Source organism: Pseudophryne corroboree, chromosome 8, assembly GCF_028390025.1.
Source record: "Pseudophryne corroboree isolate aPseCor3 chromosome 8, aPseCor3.hap2, whole genome shotgun sequence".
Classification (NCBI taxonomy): Eukaryota; Metazoa; Chordata; class Amphibia; order Anura; family Myobatrachidae; genus Pseudophryne; species Pseudophryne corroboree.
In genome coordinates, this window is record NC_086451.1 from 363,767,358 (window position 1) to 363,791,484 (window position 24,127).

At 44.1% G+C, this 24,127-nt stretch overlaps 1 protein-coding gene across 1 annotated transcript in view; it reads right to left on the minus strand.

Annotated features, from left to right (window-relative positions):
* Positions 1-5,707: 5,707 nt before the first annotated feature.
* The window catches only part of LOC134949141 (sodium- and chloride-dependent neutral and basic amino acid transporter B(0+)-like), a 67,877-nt gene continuing 49,457 nt past the window's right edge, over positions 5,708-24,127 (minus strand). The window contains exons 12-14 of the mRNA XM_063937547.1: positions 19,891-20,000; positions 16,372-16,539; positions 5,708-8,093 (exon numbers count right to left, since the gene is read on the minus strand). Of these exons, the coding sequence (XP_063793617.1) occupies positions 7,926-8,093; positions 16,372-16,539; positions 19,891-20,000 (446 nt within the window). The 3' untranslated portion in view covers positions 5,708-7,925. The remainder of the gene's footprint in view (positions 8,094-16,371; positions 16,540-19,890; positions 20,001-24,127) is intronic.

Below are 24,127 nucleotides of genomic sequence, written 5' to 3' on the forward strand. Positions count from 1 at the left end.
CTTCCAAAACCTATAATCCAAAACCTAAGCGTGCCTGGGCTGCCTATCAGCCTGCTTCCAAAACAGACAAGCCTGCTGCATGACAGGGTGGGCCTCCTCCTGGAGGATCCAAGGGTGGGAGGCTGACTTCTACGGTTTACCCAGGTATGGTTGAGAACCACTTCGGACGCCTGGGTAAGGGAAGTTGTCGCTCACGGATACGCCATATCCTTCAAGAAACGTCCCCCTCATCAATTTTCGCCTGACAAACATCCCTTCGGATCAGGAAAAGGCAAACACTCTCCGTCTGTTGGTACAATCCCTCCTGGACACAGGAGTGGTAGTGCCGGTGCCTCTGGCTCAGAGAGGCAGGGAGTACTATTAAACGCTGTTCCTAGTTCCGAAACCGAATGGTTCCTCCCCGCCCATTCTCAACCTCAAGTCTTTGAACAAGTTTGTGAGGGTATCCAAGTTTCGTATGGAAACTCTTCGCTCTCTTGTTCTGGCTTTGGAGCCAGAGGACTATATGGTATCCCTGGACATACAGGATGTTTACCTACATATTCCTTTTGCCATGTCACATCAGCAATACCTGTGGTTTGCTATTGGCAACCTCCATTATCATTTCCGGGCCTTACCTTTTGGACTGACCACGGCTCCGCGAATCTTCACCAAGGTCATGGCGGTGATGACGGCCCTGCTCCGCCGTCAGGGTATCAGGATCCTGCTGTACCTGGACGACTTGCTGATCCTGGTGAATTCCCCAGAAGTTCTCCTCCTTCATCTGGATCTGAGGGTCCAGTTTCTGCAAGCCCACGGGTGGCTCATCAACTGGAAGAAATCATGGTACCTGCCCAGAGCATGGTGCACCTGGGGTCGTTGTTGGACACACACAACCAGCGGTTGTTCTTGTCACAGGAGGAGGTCCTGAACCTTCAGGACAAGATACGATGCTTCCTCTCTCGCCCGCGAGTGTTGATACACTCAGTGATGCAAGTACCAGGCCTCATGGTGTCGGCTTTTGACATGGTAGAATACGCTCAATTTCATTCCCGCCCTGTCCAGAAACTGGGACGGCCTGCCACACCGGATCATGTCTCAAATGATCTTGATGTCTCTGGAGGTACGTCTGTCACTGAGCTGGTGGCTACAGGACCAACGATTGAGCAGGGGTCGTCCCTTCTGGATCTCCAACGGATGCCAGTCTTAGAGGTTGGGGAGCGGTGTTGGAGCAACACTCTCTTCAGGGTCGGCGGACCAGGGAGGAGTCTCTCCTCCTGATAAACATTCTGGAATTGCGGGTGGTGTTCAATGCTCTGAAACTGGCCAGGCATCTGATACAGAACAGGCCTGTTCAAGTACAGTCGGATAACGCCACCACGGTGGCGTACATAAATCATCAAGGCGGCACTCGAAGCCGCATGGCAGTGATGGAAGGGTCAAGGATTCTTCAATGGGCAGAACGCCATCTGCCAGCCATATCGGCAGTGTTCATCCGGGGTCCTCAACTGGGAAGCGAACTACCTTAGTTGTCAGGACGTAAACGCCAGAGAGTGGAGGCTTCATCCAGAAGTATTTCAACTCCTAATGGACAACTGGGGCCTACCACATGTAGTCCTGATGGCGTCTCAACACAATCATAAGGTTCCGGTCTTTGGAGCAAGGACAAGGGATCCTCAAGCAGCATTCGTGGATGCACTGGCAATTCCAACGAACTTTTGGCTGCCGAACGTGTTCCCTTCGGTGTCACTCCTGCCCAGGGTAATTAGGAAGTTCAAGCAAGAAGGAGGAATCCTACTTCGGATCGCTCCAGCGTGGCCCAGATGGCATTGGTTCTCAGACCTACATGGTCTCTCGGTAGAGCATCCTCTCCTGCTTTTGCAACGCCCAGACCTCCTCATTCAGGGCCCTTGTGTCTACCAGGATTTGGCCTGGCTGGCTTTGATGGCGTGGCTCTTGAAGCTTCAGTTCTGAAGGCCAAAGGATTTTCTGATGCGGTCATTCAAACTATGTTGAAGGCTTCTGCTTGGATTTATCATAGGGTCTGGAATTCTTACTTTGCTTGGTGCACGTCTAACAATCATGATGTGTACAAGTTTAGTACGGCCAAACTTTTGGCTTTCCTGCAATAGGGCCTGGACTTGGACATTCGTCTGGCCTCCCTCAAAGTTCATATTTCTGCCTTGTCGGTATGGTTTCAGAGAAAAATTGCGACTCTGCCTGATGTTCATACATTCACTCAGGGTGTTTTTCGGATTCATCCTCCCTATGTCCCGCCTGTGGCTCCTTGGGATTTGTCAGTTGTTCTGGAGGCCTTACAAGAGTCTCAGTTTGAACCTCTTGAATCTGTGGACCTTCAGTGGCTTACTCTTAAGATCTTGTTTCTGCTGGCTATTGCCTCTGCTAGACGGGTTTCAGACTTGGGTGCTTTGTCCTGTCGGTCACCCTTTCTGATTTTTCACCGTGACTGGGCAGTTCTCCGAACTCATTCTGGTTATTTGCCTAAGGTGGTGTCGTCTTTCCATCTTAACCAAGAGATTGTTGTTCCGGGCTTACCTCTCCAGGTTTATCCTCCAAAGAGCAGTCTATGGATGTGGTACGGGCTCTCCATATTTATGTGAAGAGAAATGCTTTGCTTAGGAGATCTGATTCTCTCTTTGTCCTTTTTGGTTTTCACAAATGTGGCTGGCCTGCTAACAAGCATACCTTGGCCAGATGGATTAGAATGGTGATTGCACATGGTTATGTACAGGCTGGCCTTCCAGCTCCTGATACCATCAAAGTTCATTCTACTCGGTCTGTTGGACCTTCTTGGGCGGCCCACCATGGTGCGACCCTTGAACAATTGTGCAAGGCGGCTACGTGGTCCTCAGTGAACACGTTCATAAGGTTCTATGCCTTCGATACTTCCACCTCCCAGGATGCCTCCTTTGGACGCCGGGTTCTTGTGCCCGCTACATTGCATCCCCTCCCATGAGGAACTGGTTTAGGACATCCCCGATGTTATCCCTGTTGGACCCCAGTGTACCCTGCTGCAGAAAAGAAGATTTATGGTAAGATCTTACCTTTGTTAAATCTCTTTCTGCGAGGTACACTGGGTTCCACAGGGCGCCCACCCTGATGCACTTAGCTTCTTTGGGTTTGTGTGGAATTAGCCACTGACACCTTCTCCTGTCGTGAGAATGTGGTGTATGTTGTCATCTCTTTTACCGCTACTGCATTGGACTGGTTAACAAAACTGAGCTCCTGTGCACAGAGGCGGGGTTATAGAGGAGGCGGCGCTGTGCATCCTGGGAACAGTCAAAGCTTTTAGCCTGTTGGTGCCTCGGATCAAGATCCTACTCTAAACCCCGATGTTATCCCTGTGGAACCCAGTGTACCTCGCAGAAAGAGATTTAACAAAGGTAAGTTCTTATTATAAATCTCCTTATTCATGGAATCAGGGTCTTGTTGCAGTAATCTGGGCCCCATTTAAAAACAAAGGTAATCCAGGCCCTTCAGTGCTGCCGATCCCCGGGGGAACCACCCAGCACATACTTTATATTATACACATCAGAACATGTATGTTTATAGTGCTAAGTGCCCTCCCCCCACTATGTGGTCGGCACTGCCGCCGCTGGTCACACTGCTTTATTATAGGATATCTGTAAACTTGTGATTCATGCTTAGCATAAGATTGTGATTTGTCATCATGGAAACCTGCAAGCCACAGATCTGTGGTTACTGCTGGGGACATTGCTGGTGGTGCATGATACATGTTTATGGATTAAAGACAAAGCTCACCCATGTATACAGTAAGTATGAGAAACAATGTGGCTAGGCAGGAACTCACCCAACATTGTTTTTAACTTACATATTTCATAGTGTAGGGGAGATGTATGAAGTTTTGGAGAGAGATAAAGTGGAGAAGTTGCCTATAGCAATTAATCATGCTATCAAGAAGATGACTGATTGCTATAGGCAACTTTCCCACTTTATCTCTCTAGAAGGTTTGATGCATCTCCATCTGTGTTTATTTTCTCTAATACCCCTTGTATACTGCCTGAGAAGCCTGACACGGGGGCTTCCCGGCTGCAACCAGCCTCAGGCCCCTCTCCGCCGCTGTTTCCAACCCAGCATATTGCTGGGTTGGTGACATCATTGGTGGCACGGAGGTGGCGGCACTTAGAGATAACATGATCTTCAAGCGCCACCCATCCACACAGAGTGAATGAGAAATGGGCCGCTTTGACCCGGCTTACCATTCACACAGCACAGAGAGCCTGGTTGAACCCGTGTTCAACCTTGCTTGTTATCCGAGTTTGAATACCGGGTCGCTGGACCCAGATTATTGCAGTTGGGCCCTTTCACACCACACAGCAATGCAGGTTATGCACGCTCATGTGCAATAACCCGTGTTCAAATCTGGCAGTGTAAAAGGGGTATTAGTGTCATACTGTATATAAGTGATTGTTATCCTTGATGACACCATGTGCCACAAAGTAACTGTTTCCTTTCACTTCACAATTTCCCTTTGTATATTTTGCTTTCTTATTTATGTTTTTAAACCATTTGCCACCTTCATTCCTAGAAATAATAATAAACGTTAAGTTTTAAATACACTTATCTCTTGCATTAAATAAACTGGTTACTTTCTCTTTCCCCTATACAAGTGTTTCAATTACCCATACTTCCCAACATTCTGCAGGGCTAAGTAGGGACTTCTGTGTGTTCCAAAGTCAGGCCCTCCTGAAAAGGGGTGTGGCCTCAGTAAAAGGGATGTGGCTTCACGAGAATACCGCAATCGCGAGCCACGCCTCCCATTTTGATTATTGTGGAAGCTGCTGGCCATGCCCTTAGCCCCTCTGTCTCCCGTGAATAGATGCTGGGTGCATGGGCACAGCATCTATACACTGCTTCACTGCTAAGCAGAACAGCAAGTGTCAGGGGGTATCACAACTACCCCGCTATAGGTTAAAGCAAATCTTCACCATTTAAGTTCAATTAATTAAACCCTCAAACCTTCAGTTTTTCGAAGGAGGAGTTATTGTACAATGCAATTTACTTTATTTTTTCTTGAGCCATTTTTAGTTTACCATACTGGTAGATATGGGTGGTCTTCAGGTTGCTGGTGGCTGGGCTCACGACGACCACCATACTGGCGCCGGAATCCCGACCGCCGGCATACCATCAACTTTTCTCCCTCTTGGGGGTCCACGACCCCCCTGGAGGGAGAATAGATAGCGTGGCGCATGTAGCGCGCCACCGTGCCCACAGCGCAGCGAGCCCGCAAGGGCTCATTTGCGCTCACCCAACTGTCGGTATGCCGGCGGTCAGGATTCCGGTGCCGGTATGCTGGTCGCCGGGAGCCCGACCGCCGGCAACACATACTACACCCGTAGATACAGAGTTGGGGAAAGAGCCAGGTGCAGAGGCACTTTAAAAGTGGAGGGGGCTCGTGTGCAGTCTCCAACTGGGCCCCCACCTCTCTGGTGGCACAGTAGATTCTGGCACTGTGCCAGAGTCTACTGCGCCCAGGAACATTTTTACTGTGCAAGTGCGACTCACTGGAAAATAGCCATGGTGCACATTTTCCAGGGGCCCATGTGCACCGTACACCTTGCATACATTATACAGTAGATATGTCAGTGGCCAGGTGTATATTCTTGATTTAAACACTCTACAAAAAACAACAAAAGTAAATATATATCCAATATTTTTTTTTATTTAAATACGTTATTAAAATTCTGAAGTATGTGCCTAGCTAGACAGTGCATTTTATCTATAACAAACATGAAAATATCCGAGATCATAATTAGCAAATTTTCTTGGTAAAATACAAGAATAGGCAGAATGTTTATAGCAATTCTTCTAAAAACTAAATTCTAAATCAGAAATGTTCACACTGAGATGCTGATATCATGTGGGGCACGCAGCAGATGAACAGTTTCTACAATATGAGATGATTTGGATGCACATGTTCTGTGCTAATGATGTTTTTGATATTATATAATTGAGAGTATCAGAAATCTCACCTTTCACCTAGGGACAAAATCCTCTTAAAATGCCTTCAGAATCTGTTTCTTCAAGTTATCCAACATCTTAATACTGATGTTTTATCAATCTAACTTATCAATGACACTTATTGAAAAGTAAATTTCAAATTTCACTTCAATACTAGTAGAGGACAACATGGTGCCAGAAGACCAACTACAGTAAGTTTTAGAGTTGCAAACAACAAGGAAAAAAAGTCCCTCAGATTTGAAACAAAATTTGCAATTGCAATGTTGCAGTTGGCAATTGGTCTTGCTTCATAGTCATTGTTCAACATGTGCAGTACGAGTCTGGTTCATGTGTAAAGTACCCAACATCATACACTGCTACTCCAACCACATCTGAATCAGGTCCAATGTCTACTATTGTATTAGGCTTTGGGTGAGGGTTACCATTAGGATTAGCGTAAGGATTACCATAGACTGAAATTAAAAAGTGTCAACATTATATCAGTGTTGACATGTTAAATGTTGACGTAGTCAATGTCAAAATTAAGAAGATGACGACATGTTCAATCTCAGCATAACTGCCATGTCCACATTCTCATGCCGACATTCTGATGGAGACATAAATACTGAACCCATTCTATAATCTGTAAACAGGAAAGTGTTAGGGGTAGCAGATTATTTTATCCCTATACTTTACAGTCAATTCTTTAACACTTTGAAATCAGATGCTGTTCTGCATCTTCAATTGCTTACTATGGAGATTTTCCAAACCCCAAAGACATTGCTGTACCTCTTGCTTTATGTCCATTAACATATTTACAAACTGAGGGGAAGATTCAGCTCTGTTCAATGTTTGGACCCACACATCGCGGTACAAAACGGTACACTAACCTATATATTGTACATTGAGTAAATGTTTTCTTATATTTATATACATTATACTTATATTTATTTATAAGAGTGTTATTAAGTCACATGACTTCTTACATTTTACATTTAAAAAGTCACAGTCACCAAAATAAATCATCGATATTTCAATCCTATTGAACAAAAAGTTCATATTGCAGCTTTCACTTCTGTCAGCTAATTTTTAACTTATTGAGGTATTTATTCACATAAAAGGCACTTCTCTAATAATAAAATGTAAACATACTGTACATTATTTTCTAATACAATATATACAACACGATAAACGTTTTGTGTGGCACTACACACTCTACCTCTCAGGGTATTATTAACTAGACATCTAGGAAGCCTATAGCTGTACCGGTCACTTTAAAATCATGGAAGTTTTAGTTTGGCAGTTTAAGATTGCCGTTGGGCTAACAGAAGTAATTAAACTTACATTTAGGGGCATATTCAATTAGCATGGGGTTTACCGTTAGCTAATTGCAGTGCCTGGAGCTATTCATTGCAGCCCATGGGCTGCACTTAAAACAGGTTTCTGCTCGCACAATCCCAAGGTGTAAGAGGGTACAGACAGAACTCTACGGTAATTCTGGATTTGTTGCACTTATGGAGGCCGCCATGAGAACGTTAACCCATAGCCCTGGGCACTTTACCTGAAACCTAGGGCTTAACACACATTTGCCGTGGATTTACTGCAGGAGGAAATGTCCTTTTAATTGAATAGCTCTGAGTGTTAAAACTCAAGGCTATCCTCCTGCAATAAACTGAGCGGCTCATTGAATTTGCTGATTAGAATTTACAAATCACTTCCAAAAGATATACTAACATTTAAATCACATAATAAAAAGCTTAATCTATGTTGATGAATATGTACAATATTTTACAATGCTGCAGCTGAACACGGGAACATCCGCAGTGATTTTTAACCTTTAAAAATGGCATTTTATATTTTTCAATGGGCAGTTTATGGTATTGTCATTATTTAAATAACAAAATCCAACAGTGGTCCAGTTGCACTTGATACTGGATGTCAGGTGTGGTGTTCTGTTCTGTTTATTAAGAAAATGCTTTGTTGTCATATCCTGATAAGCCTCCTTCAATCGTGGGGATTTCCAGAGCATTTGTAGCTTTTTGGATATTACTGAAGTTTTCATATCTTCCAGTGCGATGTTGATCTAGAGCAGGGCCCCAGTCTGAGGTTGGGCGGCACAGAGTCCGAAAACGCTGTAGGAAAATTACATTCACTTATTATACTGATTTTAAAAGCAGATTTTATTTTTCTTGGCAAGCATGGCCTTACAGAAAACCCAAAGGCACATACAATATAATACATAGAATTTTTGTGGCAGTTTAGAATTATACTTCCAACATAGGGGGAATTCAATTAGCTGCAAAATTGCGTTTTCGTGGTAAAAGCAGAGATTTTACTGCGACCTGTGATAAGTCCCTATTCAGTTGTCTGGGAAAAATTATCACTGATAATTCTCCACAGGTTTTCCACAAATTGAATTTCACCACCTCTGAGCAGGTGATAAGCTTGGGGAAAATCACTATTTTAAGGTAAAAATGCTGGGATTTGGTACAGAACCCCTGGGACACCCCCCTGAATAACTAATTAGGCAGTCTTTCATTATTTTTAATTGTTCAATAATGACAGGGGGTCAAAAAATGGCAAATGATGGAAGCTTGGGTGCAAGTGTTTTTAGGCTTGCAGGTGGGAGTAATCATATTTTTGGAAGTGGCTTAAAAAATTACACAAATATATACGTATATCCATTATTATGTACCCCTGATTAATAAGAGCACTTATTTTGCTGAAAACACTAGCTTGCTATCATTTTTTTACTTTTTTTTTGGTAGAAAAATGCATATAACAGCCATTTGACCCAATTTAAGAACCCTAAATATTTGTATTTTGACCACTAATAGACTTCTATACTGTTTTCCTATTTTAGTTTGTTATTTTTTGGTGTACAGGCAGATTTCCCTATTTTCTTCTACACTTCTCTCTTGTTTTGATGGCAAGAATCCCATTTTGGTGAATTTCCAAGCCCTGAAGGAGCACCTGCGTATACAGCAGCACCTGTGTGGTTCACAGCAGGATCCTAGTGTGACAGCTGCTCTTTCAATGGAGCTCTTGTTAATTGGCTCTGTCCCAGGAGCCCTGCTATCTCCTGCAATAGGGGACAGGACGGCTCCCGTCTGGTGTCGCTCAGCCTGGGCTGCAGCAAAGGATGGCACACCCACCGCTGCTGGACTGTGAGATGGGACACACCGGTGAGCACTGATTCTGCATGCTGCAGATGACTGAATCTCGTGAGTCTGACCCTGACCTGCCTGCCGTTGTCACACAGTGTAGCTGAAGCCCTGACAATTCACTGCGGTATCCGGTACCTGTAGAACAGCTGAGAGTGCTATCTATAATTCTGTAAAATGTATGTGTTCCTTTTTTTAAGGGGGTGGGGGCAACAAACTCCAACTTCCTCATCCCTTATGTCCAGTCCTTCTGCCCACCATGGTCATTTGTGTTCTATTTGACCCCAGATTCTTCCATCATTCCCTTCTTATAGAATGTAACCTTTTACAAGCAAGATTCTTTCTCTTACGTCCTAGAGGATGCTGGGGACTGCATAAGGACCATGGGGTATAGACGGGATCCGCAGGAGACATGGGCACCTATAAAGAACTTTTAGTATGGGTGTGCACTGGCTCCTCCCTCTATGCCCCTCCTCCAGACCTCAGTTAGATCTTGTGCCCAGAGGAGATAGGGTGCATTACAGGGAGCTCTCCTGAGTTTTCTGTGTAAAAGAATTTTGTTAGGTTTTTTATTTTCAGGGAGCACTGCTGGCAACAGACTCCCTGCATCGTGGGACTAAGGAGAGTGAAGCAGACCTACTTAAATGATAGGATCTGCTTCTTAGGCTACTGGACACCATTAGCTCCAGAGGGAGTCGGAACACAGGTCTCACCTTGGGGTTCGTCCCGGAGCAACGCCGCCGTCCTCCTCGCAGAGCCGGAAGATAGAAGCCGGGTGAGTATGAGAAAAAAAGAAGACTTCAAGGCAGCAGAAGACTTCAGATCTTCATGAGGTAAGTGCGCAGCGGTAACGCTGCGCGCCATTGCTCCCACACAACACACACAGGCACAGATGGGTGCAGGGCGCAGGGGGGGCGCCCTGGGCAGCAATAAACCTAGTTTTTGGCACAAATATATATATTAGGCTGCGGAGGCAGCAAATAGACGATCCCCCGCCATTTTTATGAAATTGAAGAGGGACTGAAGCCCGCCGCTGGAGGGGGCGGAGCTTGATCCCTCAGCACTAACCAGCACCATTTTCTCCACAGAAGCTGCAGAGAACGCTGGCTCCCCGGACTCTCCCCTGCTGAACGCATCAGAGGGCTGAAAAAAAGAGGAGGGGGCACATTTCAAGCGCAGTGAGTGGGAATAGCATTGGCTTTATATATAAAAGCGCTATCTGGGTTTTCCAGTGTCAGTTTGGCGCTGGGTGTGTGCTGGCATACTCTTTCTCTGTCTCTCCAAAGGGCCTGGTTGGGGTATTGTCCCCGTATAGTTATATCCCTGTGTGTGTGTGGGGGGGGGGGGGTCGGTACGTGCGTGTCAGCATGTCTGAAGCGGAAGGCTTATCAAAGGAGGAGTTGGAGGAGATGAGTGGTGTGTCCCCGTCGGTAGTGCCGACTCAGGAATGGATGGATATGTGGCATATGTTAAATGCAAGTGTAGCATCATTGCATAAGAGGCTAGACAAAGCAGAATCCAGGGAGACATCAGGGGGTCAATCCACGGATTGGACCGACTCACAGGGCCCGTCAGGGTCTCAAAAGCGTCCCTTGTCACAAATTGTGGACACAGATACCGACAGGGACTCTGATTCCAGTGTCGACTATGATGATGCTAGATTGCACCCTAGGGTGGCAAAAACTATTCAGTATATGATTATTGCAATAAAAGATGTTTTGCATATCACAGATGACCCCTCTGTTCCCGACACGAGGGTGCACATGTATAAGGAAAAGAAACCTGTGGTAAACTTTCCTCCATCTCATGAGTTATTTGAAAAAGCTTGGGAATCTCCAGATAAGAGACTGCAGATTCCCAAAAGGGTTCTTATGGCGTACCCTTTCCCTACACAGGACAGGGCACGTTGGGAATCCTCTCCCATAGTGGACAAGGCTTCCGCAGGTAAATCTACCTTTTTACCTTTTGTTCCCCAACAGCAAAAGAAAACTCCACAGTATAAGATGCAGTCCTTTCGGTCGCAAAAGCCCAGAAGAGGTCGGGGCTCCTCCTTCCTTGCCAGAGGTAATGGTAGAGGGAAAAGAACACCTGCCGCGGCGGGTTCCCAGGAACAGAAGTCCTCCCCGGCTTCTACAAAATCCACCGCATGACGCTGTGGCTCCCCTGCGGGAGTCTGCACCGGTGGGGGCACGCCTTCGACTCTTCAGCCAGGTCTGGGTTCGGTCAGACGTAGATCCTTGGGCGATGGAGATAGTTTCCCAAGGCTACATGCTGGAATTCGAAGAGGTGCCCCCACGCCGATTTTTAAAGTCGGCCTTACCAGCTTCTACCCCAGAGCGGGAAGTAGTGTTAGCTGCAATTCAAACGCTGTGTCAACAGCAAGTGATTATCGGGGTTCCCCTGAGCCAACAGGGAAAAGGGTACCATTCGACCCTCTTTGTGGTCCTGAAGCCGGATGGTTCGGTCAGGCCCATTTTAAATCTAAAATCCCTAAATCGTACTTGAAACGTTTCAAATTCAAGATGGAATTACTCCGAGCTGTAATAGCCAGCCTGGAAGGGGGGGATTTTATGGTGTCATTGGACATAAAGGATGCTTACCTTCATGTCCCCATATATCCCGCCCATCAGGAGTACCTGAGATTCGCGGTACAGGATTGTCATTTCCAGTTTCAGACGTTGCCGTTTGGGCTTTCAACGGCCCCGAGGATTTTCACCAAGATAATGGCGGAAATGATGGTGATCCTGCGCAGGCAAGGAGTCACAATTATCCCATACTTGGACGATCTCCTGATAAAGGCGAGATCAAAAGATCAATTACTGATGAACGTGTCACTCTCTCTGAGAGTGCTCCAGCAACATGGTTGGATTCTCAATCTGCCAAAGTCACAGTTGGTTCCAGCAACTCGACTATCGTTCCTAGGCATGATACTAGACACGGAACGAAAGAAGGTTTTTCTCCCGTTGGAAAAAGCCCAGGACCTCCAGAACATGGTCAGAGACCTGCTAAAGCCAAGAAGAGTGTCAGTTCATCAATGCACTCGAGTTCTGGGGAAAATGGTGGCAGCCTACGAGGCCATTCCCTTCAGCAGGTTCCATGCGAGGACGTTTCAATGGGACCTTCTGGACAAGTGGTCCGGGTCCCATCTACAAATACATCAGAAAATAACACTGTCCCCCAGGGCCAGGATGTCTCTCCTATGGTGGCTGCAAAGTACTCACCTTCTAGAGGGTCGCAGGTTCGGCATTCAGGACTGGGTTCTGGTAACCACGGACGCGAGCCTCCGAGGATGGGGAGCAGTCACCCAAGGAAGAAACTTTCAAGGACTATGGTCAAGCCAGGAGTCCTGTCTGCACATCAACATGCTGGAATTAAGGGCCATATACAATGGCCTTCGACAAGCGCAGGGTCTTATTCGCAACCTACCGGTTCTGATTGAATCAGACAATGTCACAGCCGTGGCTCATGTGTACCGCCAAGGCGGGACAAAGAGCAGAGTCGCGATGGCAGAAACCACCAGGATTCTTCGCTGGGCGGAAAATCACGCAAGCGTTCTGTCAGCTGTCTTCATTCCGGGAGTGGACAACTGGGAAGCAGACTTCCTCAGCAGACACGATCTCCATCCAGGAGAGTGGGGACTTCATCAAGAAGTCTTTGCAGAGATAACGGGTCTCTGGGGAGTTCCTCAAATAGACATGATGGCGTCACGCCTCAACAAAAAGCTACGGAGGTACTGTGCCAGGTCCCGGGACCCTCAGGCAATAGCAGTAGATGCTCTGGTAAGGCCATGGGTGTTCCAGTCGGTCTATGTGTTTCCTCCTCTGCCTCTCATCACAAAGGTGTTGAGGATCATAAGACGGAAAAGAGTACAGACAATACTCATTGTTCCAGACTGGCCTTGAAGGGCCTGGTACTCAGATCTTCAGGAGATGCTCGCAGAAGATCCTTGTCCTCTTCCGCTAAGGGAGGACCTGTTACAGCAGGGACCCTGCACGTTCCAAGACTTACCGCGGTTACGTTTGACGGCATGGCGGTTGAATGCCGGATCCTAGATGAGAAGGGTATTCCGGAGGAGGTCATACCTACTCTAATAAAGGCTAGGAAGGAGGTGACGGCGAAACATTATCACCGTATCTGGAGGAAGTATGTATCTTGGTGTGAAGCCAAGAATGCACCTACGGAAGATTTCCACCTGGGCCGTTTTCTCCACTTTCTACAGACAGGAGTGGATATGGGCCTGAAGTTGGGCTCTGTTAAGGTACAGATTTCGGCCTTATCGATATTCTTTCAGAAGGAATCGGCTTCTCTTCCAGAAGTCCAGACTTTTGTGAAGGGAGTGCTACACATCCAGCCTCCTTTTGTAACCCCAGTGGCGCCATGGGACCTGAACGTGGTGTTACAGTTCCTTAAGTCACACTGGTTTGAACCCCTTAAAACGGTTGAGTTGAAATTTCTCACCTGGAAGGTGGTCATGTTATTGGCCTTAGCTTCGGCAAGGCAGGTGTCTGAATTGGCGGCATTGTCTTACAAGAGCCCCTACTTGATTTTTCATGTGGATAGAGCAGAATTGAGGACTCGTCCTCAATTTTTACCTAAGGTGGTGTCTTCATTTCATATGAACCAACCTATCGTGGTGCCTGTGGCTACAAATGACTTGGAGGATTCCATGTCCCTGGATGTAGTCAGGGCCTTAAAGATTTATGTAGCCAGGACGGCTAGAATTAGGAAAACAGAGGCTCTTTTTGTCCTGTATGCAGCCAACAAGATTGGCGTGCCTGCTTCAAAGCAGTCTATTGCTCGCTGGATCTGTAACACGATTCAGCAGGCTTATGTTAAGGCTGGATTGCCGTTACCACATTCAGTAAAGGCCCATTCCACTAGGAAGGTGGGCTCTTCTTGGGCAGCTGCCCGAGGCGTCTCGGCATTACAGCTTTGCCGAGCAGCGACTTGGTCGGGTTCAAACACTTTTGCTAAATTCTACAAGTTTGATACCCTGGCTGATGAGGACCTAGCATTTGCTCAGTCGGTGCTACAGAGTCATCCGCACTCTCCCGCCCGATTGGGAGCTTTGGTATAAACCCCATGGTCCTTACCGAGTCCCCAGCATCCTCTAGGATGTAAGAGAAAATAAGATTTTAAACCTACCGGTAAATCTTTTTCTCCTAGTCCGTAGAGGATGCTGGGCGCCCGTCCCAGTGCGGAAAATCTGCCAGACTTGTATATAGTTATTGCTTACATAAGGGTAATGTTACAGTTGGAATCGGTCTTGGACCGATGCTGTTATTTGTTCATACTGTTAACTGGTTTTGGGTATTCCAGGTTATATGTATGATTGGTGTGGGCTGGTATGAATCTTGCCCTTAGATTAACAAAATCCTTTCCTCGTATTGTCCATCTCCTCTGGGCACAGTTCTCTAACTGAGGTCTGGAGGAGGGGCATAGAGGGAGGAGCCAGTGCACACCCATACTTAAAGTTCTTTATAGGTGCCCATGTCTCCTGCGGAGCCCTTCTATACCCCATGGTCATTACGGAGTCCCCAGCATCCTCTACGGACTAGGAGAAAAAGATTTACCGGTAGGTTTAAAATCTTATTTTCTATCCTATGTCTCATGTCTTTGCTATCTACCTAATATGTCATTATCGTGAGTTACGCTGTATTCTTATTTCAGTAGTATGCTGATCGTCTGTTTTTATTCTTAATTACATTCATTGTTTTGTTATTCTACTTATCTGTATTCATGTGTTTGTTACTATGCTTAATAGTATTCTTGAATTTTATGCCCTCTGAGAGGTGCGGAGCCTTATAAAACAAATGGTGATTACAATTTAGTTAAATTACTTGTTGTTAAACTGTTTAAAAGTCAGACTTATTGCAGGATTTGGGGATCTCATGAAAAACTTCTTAGCTCTCTTTCCAATCCAAAAAAACAATGTTTTTTTAAGGATTTAGTTATTAGGTGATGTAACTAGTTTGGCCAGTAATGAACCACATATTCCCACGTACAGAAAACGTTAAAAAAATACCTGTTGAGAAATTCAAATAGAAATTTGTATAACTAGGCTCTAGGAAAGTTATTAGGTCAGTGATCTGTAAATTATTAGCAGAAAAAGTAAAGGATGAAGTTTAGAATGTCCACATTTATGTCACTGCATCTCATTTCACATAAAACAGAAACCTACTTGAATTTCTGATTTTGCTATAATAATTCACTTTGAGTAGTGCATACTTAGCAATATCTGGCAGCACGCAGCGCTGAACTGGTTTATTGGCAAGGCAGCAAAGGCACAACTTTGGGGGTCAAATGTATTTAATGGCACTTCCACAGTCCCCATGACACCAACATATGGACACTGACACTACAGCTTTAAAAGACCTGCTGTCTGGAATGGAAAGTGATGGACCACTAGGCCAATAGTGTAGTATGACACCACAAACCGATTGGCCAATCTGTGAGGTTCTGGAGTCATCTATGGTCCTACTTACTGTTATACGGCAATAACAAAAATATCTATCACTGCAAATCGCAGCAACAGAAAATCTGCTTTCTCTGTAATTTACTTTGAATGATATCGAATGATCGGCAATACTGGCTGGCAGTGGTAAGACTAGTCTTACTGCTTTGCCGGACAGTCTTGATGTATCTTGAGCTTTCACTCCAACTTGTAAGAAAATAAAGTTTGAAAATATAAAATAAATGTAAAATAATTAATATTTCAATCAAATTCTGAAATGCTTTAATTAAATAAATAAATAAATATATAAATAAATAAATAAATAAATAAAGCATTTTCTTTTTCCATTCATTATTTCCTGCTACTGCCATCCTGAGATTGTACCACCATGGTCCTGGTAATATAGGCTTCCTTGTTATATAGGCTTACCCATACTGGCGATAGCTGGAAAATTGCTTCGCCAGTGAGTGGCACCATCAACGATAGCACAGTGGTGGCTCTTGAAAGCAAAACTCCTAGTACGGACTTATTAGATAACCTGAGAGATGCTCATAGGGAAGTTCAAAACACAACAGATGACCAACGTTAGCATGAAATCCTTATCGTCAGCCTGCCTCACCAGACCAGGAATTAGTCTGGACCAGTAACATTTCATTTATGAAATACAAGGCGCCTCATCGCTACTTTCCGATCCCCCCCCCCCCACCCTCCTTCTGTTAATAATTCCTTGTAATGTACCTACTGTATAGCCATAATAATGAGCCATGTAGAGTGATATATAAGACTACTTACCTCCCAAATGCTTCCTTCTCCTTTACATATTTTTATAACAGCTAATATAGGAATCCAAATGATGCAGAATATGATCATGCACCAGCCCAAGATGACTCCCCATGCTGGATACTCCACATCACCGTGTTTTGGAGAAGCAAAGGTGGCCAGAGACCAAATCAGTATAGCCTGTGGATCAACCAGAAACATATGAGTTGTGTCTCCTTAATCATAAATATGTATATATATATATATATATATATATATATATATGTATATATATATATATATAGATTACCCATACTGTCATTTGACAAAGCAACAAAATAAAAGTACAACCCTAAGGTGTCCAGAACAGTGAAGCCACTCTGCCCATGGGGTGTGGATCATTATTACATTAAAAAGGTCTACAGTCAGTAGGCCAACCACTAATGGTCAACATGCATTAGGTCGACAGGGTCAAAAGGTCAACATAGAATAGGAAGAACGTAAAAAAGGTAGACAGGGTCAAAAGGGTCAACATGGAAATGGCAACACAAAAAAGCTTGACACTTTAAAAAAAACATTTTTTTATAGTTTTGTCACTTTTCTGCCACCGTTGCAGGTTTCTATTCCCAACTGTAGTCCATGTGGATGGTAAAGTATGAAAAAGTAAAAAAAATATAAAACAAAAAACTTTAAAAAACTTATGTCGACTATATGTGTGTCCACCAATGTCATGTTGACCTTTTGAACCTACCAACCTTTAGAACTGTATAGCTTTTGCATGTCGTCCTTTTGACCCTGTTGACCCAATGCATGTCAACCATTAGTGGTCGACCTATTGACTGTACATCTTTTTAGTGTAGCTCTATTGACCGGATACCCGTCCCAAATACCAAGTAAGGTTTGAATCAGTTTAGCTACTCTTGTGGCCCAATTATAGGGTGGTCTTGGTGTGGAATGATCTACATTCTCTTAACCTTATGATTTTATACAAGAAAATTAGAATGTTGGTGATACAGTCATAAGACCTTATTCAGAGATGATCGTAGATCTGCGTTCATCTCCTCACATGCTGTGGGCCGCCCAGCACAGGGCAAGGCCATCCAGCATGTGTGATGCTGCCTACCAATGCGTCCGCAATTACACTGCGGATGCTGCAGAAGAAAGGTTGACCCCTGGCTGCGCTGTCAGGTGATCTGCCGCCATTTTGTTTTTGGAGTGGCTGTGTGTAACATCAGGCAGTCGCCCCGAAAGAGGTCCCGGCCTGCCCCCGGTCAGAACACTTTAGCCCCCCAACGCAGCAACGACTCTCCCCCCAACACTTGCCGCTGTCAATCACACTGCAGCCGCATCCTTCCTGGATGTGGACGCAATGTGTAAAGTCGCGCCTGTGCACAACTGCCGGTGCAAGTGCGCAGACCACCTGGATGCGGCCGCTGCATGCGAATTTGTGGCTGCGTCCAGGTCTGAATAACCTCCATATACTGTACAAAAAGTTATGAATTTAGGCATGAATACAACTGACTTGTAAATGACCACTTGTTAGCAATCTATAGTCTATATGGGCAAAATGTAGCCAAAATGTGTCACGACAGCTGCTGTGAAACTACACATCCCAGAATGCCCTGCCACAGGTTTAGCATGTCCTAACAGGAAATCTGTGACAGGACATGCTGGGATGTATAGATCCACAGCAGCTGGAATGCCATAGGTTGCCTACCCCTGATCTATATATCTCCAATGGGCACCAAGGACTCTTAGTAAAATAGTACAAATACAATTATCTCTGAATCATGTAAATGTAAAATTCTTCAGTTTATTAGCAAGCATTTGGGACCCTTCCTAACCAAGACTGATAAACAAGGCCCTGCCCGGGAGGCAGTCAATTTACCACCTGTCGGGATCCCGGTGGACACATGCCTATTACCAGGGGTATATCTAGGGGTCTGAGCGCCCCTGGCAAAGTAAGGAACTGGCGCCTTCCACCTCCCCCACCTAGGGACACAGAGGGGGGAGGTACAGATAGGCTGAGGTCAGGGAGGGAGAATTACAGGGAGGGTGCGGGTAGGGACAATGAGGTGGAGGGCTTACAGGGAGGCTGAGGTCAGGGACACTGAGGGGCAATTATAGGGAGGGTGTGGGCAGGGACACTGAGGGGGAATTACAGGAGTGTGCGGGCAGGGACACTGAGGGGAAATTACGGGCAGGGTACATGCAGGGACACTGAGGTGGAATTACAGGAGGGTGTGGGCAGGAACACTGAGGGGGAGTCACAGGGAGGCTGAGGTCAGGAACACTGAGGGAGAATTACAGGGAGGGTACAGGTATGGAAAATGGGAGGGAGGGGCTACAGGGAGGCTGAGGTCAAGGACACTGAGGGGCAATTACAGGAGTGTGCGGGCAGGGACACTGATGGGGGAGTCACAGGGAGGCTGAGGTCAGGAACACTGAGGGAGAATTACAGGGAGGATGCAGGCGGGAACACTGAGGATGAATTACGAGGAGGGTGCGGGCAGGGACTCTAAGATGGAATTACGGGGAGGGTGCAGGCAGGAAGACTGAGGGGTAATTACGAGAAGTGTGCAGGCAGGGACACTGAGGGAGAATTACGGTTAGGGTGCGGGTTGGGACACTGAGAGGGAATTACGGGGAGGGTACGGGCAGGGATACTGAGTGGTAATTATGGGAAGGGTGCGGGCAGGGACACTGAGAGGGAATTACAGGAGTGTATGGACAGGGTCACTGAGGGGGCAGTTGCATGGATGGTGCAGGCAGGGACACTGAGGGGGAATTACAAGGAGGGTGCAGGCAGGTACACCGAGGGGATATATGCACACATACATACAGTTAAAAACCCCTCTCTAGGTGTGATGGCACTACATGTCCCAGCAAATCCAGTTGACAAGGTCTGCTGGGACTTGTAGTCTCAACACAGCTGGACAGGCAGTCACTGGTCTAGATACCTCTCCATACAGAGCTCTTTGTAAGCTGTGATCCAGACTGCCAGGATAGACCATGCAGTGCAGCTACGGTACCCCAGAAAATGTACAGGTCTGCTCAGGCTGCACTGCTGACTGGTGCTGATTGTGGTGGCTGGTGTTTGGTGACAGACCGCGTGGGACCAATGAGAAGGGGAGCGGATGAGGAAGAGGAGGTGCCTCACCCCTCCCCATACCTGTAAGTGCCCCGCTTCCCAGCTATATTCACCATCATTGTGATTGTAGTCACAGAGAGTGTCAGAGTGCAATACGCTTCTGAGAGTCCGGCAGTGGATGAGCACTGTTAAGGGATGTACTCAGTGAGAACTACTATGTCATTCTACCCTCTGGCGCGGGTGACACTGCCGAGTGGCGCCCCCCTCTTGGCCGGCGCCCCTGGCAATTGCCATCCTGGCCAATAGGAAGATACACCCCTGCCTATTACATAGCGTATTACACTTAAGTATATTCACATAATGCTAATGATGTAGTGTCTAGGTCGCTTAGTGTGACAGTAATGTCTTGAAATACATATATTGCTTACATAATTGAAATCAAGTTGGGTGACCAGACTTACGGTAAGCAGAAGGGGAGTTATAAAAAACCAGCACAGTCTCCACCACAGCCAGAACAGCCAGCCCTTCTTTCCGATCATCATCTCGATATCTTCAATGAAGCGGTTTCCACCTGTACAAAGTAAGGGAACAAATACTGAGATGATGCTGTATCACTTTCACCACACAGTGGACTGCTTATATCAATATATATCATTTAGGCTAAAATGTATAAGGAAAACATAAAATAAATGTCTCCTTTTGGTTGCTTGTGCTTAATTGTATGACATGCTTGATCTTACAACTGGTCTGATTGCCTTGAGAATAAAGTTGCCAACTTAATTTTTTGCTTGTTAATATAGATAGTTATTATTATTATAACTGTATCTGTACCAGCAACCCCCTTCATCCAGATTCATATTTAAAATGAACACTAATCCGCCATCCTCACACAGGCAAGATGGCACAAGGCAAGCACATCCGCGTTGCTACGCACAGAATTGGTCTGTTCTTTCTTTGCACAGAAGATAAAACATTATCTTTGAAATTGTCACACACACACACACACACATATATATATATATATATATATACAGTATATATATATATACAGTATATATATATATATATATATATATACATATATATATTGCCTCTATTGTAAATAATTGTAATAAACATAATGCTCACATGTAAAACCTCCTTATAAAGGAATAGTAATAAATATATATATATATATATATATATTTATATATATATATATATATATATATATATATATATAATATATCTCTATTGGGATTTGTTCCTCTACACATTTTAACCCTGCAATCTCTGGTGATGACTTCTCAAGACTTTGTTGAAGCCTCTTTACAACTATCCCAGTAATACTTGCACTGCCATAATTCATGCTCTATTATCACATTATTATTATTTCTAATGCAGTCATGGGGCTATCTGGGTCGAGGGGGTCCACACCGCACTCCCGAAAAACAAATATAAAAGTCACCTCTGTGCACAGAAATTCCTGGAAAAATTGCATGGCACAGTGACGGGGTCTGCTCCATAGCTGCACCGGCAAGAAATGAGGCTGTAAGGAGGCTTAACGCAGACCACCTCCTCTCTTAACCACTTGCCTGGCATGTTCACCATCAGGTGTGACCACACCAGGCTGGGCTGCTGTGAAGACTAATGCGACCACTGTAAATCTGCTGGAATAGCCCTTACCATCTATCCAGCCACCAGGAAAATTTGTGATGGTTGCAATGTTCTGATGATCAATTATCCGGTATATATATCAGCCATCAGTGTTTAAACAGATATTTACAAACTTTTTGGGAGTTTTATAAAAAAATAAATATTAGTCTATAAGGTGGGTAAACTGTCCCTGAAAAAAGCTTTATTTTAATGTCTACAGTTTTTAAAAATTTTTTTTTTTTTTATAAGTGGGACTAAAAGATCAGATTTAGGCTAGCCCACGATTGTTCATATGCCGTGCCAGGTAGTGAATTAACTCTTACCGCTCTGGGTCATGTTGCCTTATAGGTAATTGTCTGCACTTAGTCTAATATTAGGGCAATAGATGTTGTCTGAATCAAAATATAATTCATTATAAATAGGCGATGTTACCATAGTGGACAGTATAGTGGATATATATAGTAAGGAATAGATATGAAATAAGTTTGAATGTATGAGGTAATGTTTAGCTGATTTAAGAGATTAGGTTTGTGTATGTGTTTATATAGATATACTGTATATTTGTGTTTTACAGCAAGATGGTAAAAAATAGTGTAGGGAACAGGTTTATTCTGCTCTAGTCATAAATAAGGCCAGAGAGGTTACAGTAAGATCAAGAGTCATTGTAGAGAAAAGGTATTAGGCCATAAATGATAATAGGTATGTGACAGAGCTCTGTTGGTCATTGGAATTCACAGGTGTGCTTACAGTAGATCAGAATCTACTGGTTTGTCTATTGTCCAGTGAAGGTTAAAAGCTAGGGAGTATAAATTAACTACTATGAAAAGAGATCACATCCATTGATAAAACATTGTGTAACCGACCCCAGGAAAACTTGTCAATACAACAGAACTTTGGATGAAAAGACATTCCAGATTTTACAATACTATACTTGCTTAAGGCAGTGTGGACACCACACTTTTATGACACCATGCCTCCGTGAACAGGACACGACAGCCCAGTTCAATGTTTGTTTTATTACACCTTGGAATCTGACAAACCTATAATTACCTATTCCATTGGAAACTATGAGAATATGATAGTTTGAATTGGTAAAATATGAGATAAAAGGACCAGACTTGTAGTTAGGAGTTAGAAGGAAGAGGGAGAGGGAGAAGAAGAAGGAGAAGGAAGGAAGTCAGTCAGGAGGAGAAGTCATGGAGAACATGCAGAAGGAATGATTCTTGGGATGGCAATCTTTAACTTGCAAGTATACATTTTATGTTAGCAATTGAAACTGTTTGTGAAACTTATGTCATGTTGTTTTATGTTATGTAACGAAGGAAGCATATATAATTATAATTAGTATATATATCACTACTGTGTATATCTTATTCTGTACGATTTGATCTGCCTGTAAATAAAGAATCATATAAAAAGAGCGGTAATATTCAAGCTTGAACTCTCTTTAAGGAATCTTAACTTAATAACTTCATAAGTCATATGTATAAGGACTGCATATATGTATCAGCCAATTAGTTTGTAAGCCTGACATAATATATTTGCAGATATATATGATAAATGCATATTAATTGAAATATATCCATATATTAAATAACCATATATGTTATATTGAATATTAATATTCATAAATAAGATTCCATAAAGACCACGAATTGGACTTGTTATTACTGAATCTGATTATCTGATTTATAATATTTATGAGGAGTAGCAAATGCTATAAGCTGGCTACCAAATCTGCAGAATCACGGTGGGGATGTATCTATGAAAATTTATTACCATTGTGTAATGTCAATTTTGTATTCTGTATAACCTAGGATAAATGTGTTAGTGCAATATACGTTATTTTAACTAACATAATATCTATTAGGAAGCAGCACCAAAGGCTATAAGCCTGCTGGCAAAATACAAGATCACAGTGGAATAGGTTACAAATGAGAATAAAGAATTTAAAGGCCTAGAATAGAAAATGTGCACAGTGGAAAAGAGTATTTCCAAATAAATGTATAAATGTACCAGGTATTAGAGTTTAACCTTAAGACACCGGTCAATCTTAAGGAGAGGATACCTTCAGTACTAAAAACAAAGAATATATAAATTTAGCATTGAAATGTTAAAAATGCAAAAGTTTTCTGTAGCATTTAGAAAAATGCGCAGAACTGCGGCTCTAGAAGCCAAACAGAAATGTAAAGAAGAATCAGGTTCACGTCTTCGTAAGGCGTGCCTGACCATTAATGCAAAAATGCATTCGTTATTTAAGTCCCTTAAACAGAAAAATAAACAGAAAAAGTTTGGGGCAGAAGCGAAAAGCCTGACAGTTTGTAATCAAATTGTCAAGATCTCTGATGAAGAGATAACATCCAGCAAGCAAGCTGAGATAGAAACACCAAACAGGAATAGTGTTGAGGTATGTGAAACTCTGTACACAGAGTCTACAGGAGTCAGAAATGACTTAATCAGTCAAGATCCTAAAATTAAGGAAAGTTACATGTTGCAGGACTGCATCAATGTGCAGCGCATGGAGTCTGCTATGGTCACACAGACCACCAGCAGAACAGCCTCTGTGGTAAAGGAAGAAAGTAGCAATGTGCCGGATGTGTCTATCATCAGACAGCACATTAATGTAAAGGAGGTAGCAGCAATAGGAGATGTCCCCTATACTGTGTCTAGTAAGGGGGAAGATCATTGTAACTCAGATTATGAGTATTCTGCTGAATACACTCTCAGAGTTCCCAATGTAAATGAAGAATTTGTTATGCCCTTAGGCAAAGGTGAATTGTCAGCAGATTTAAACACTGATAGCAGCAGTACAGTGCACACAGGGGTGGGGAAGTTCCCCATGGTGAAAACTCCCATGGCAACCAGAGTTGCAAACCTTGAAATGTATTCACCTGGAAACATGTTTAAAGGGAAAATCCATGAAATTAATTCAGGAATGCATGTTTACAAACAAAGTTCCCAAACTTATGTAACCCCCACAGAGCACTCAGAGACTTCTAGTGATGGTGCAAATGTTTGCATGCTCTCAGAGAGACCACATGCAGAGTGTCATTCTGCAAACCA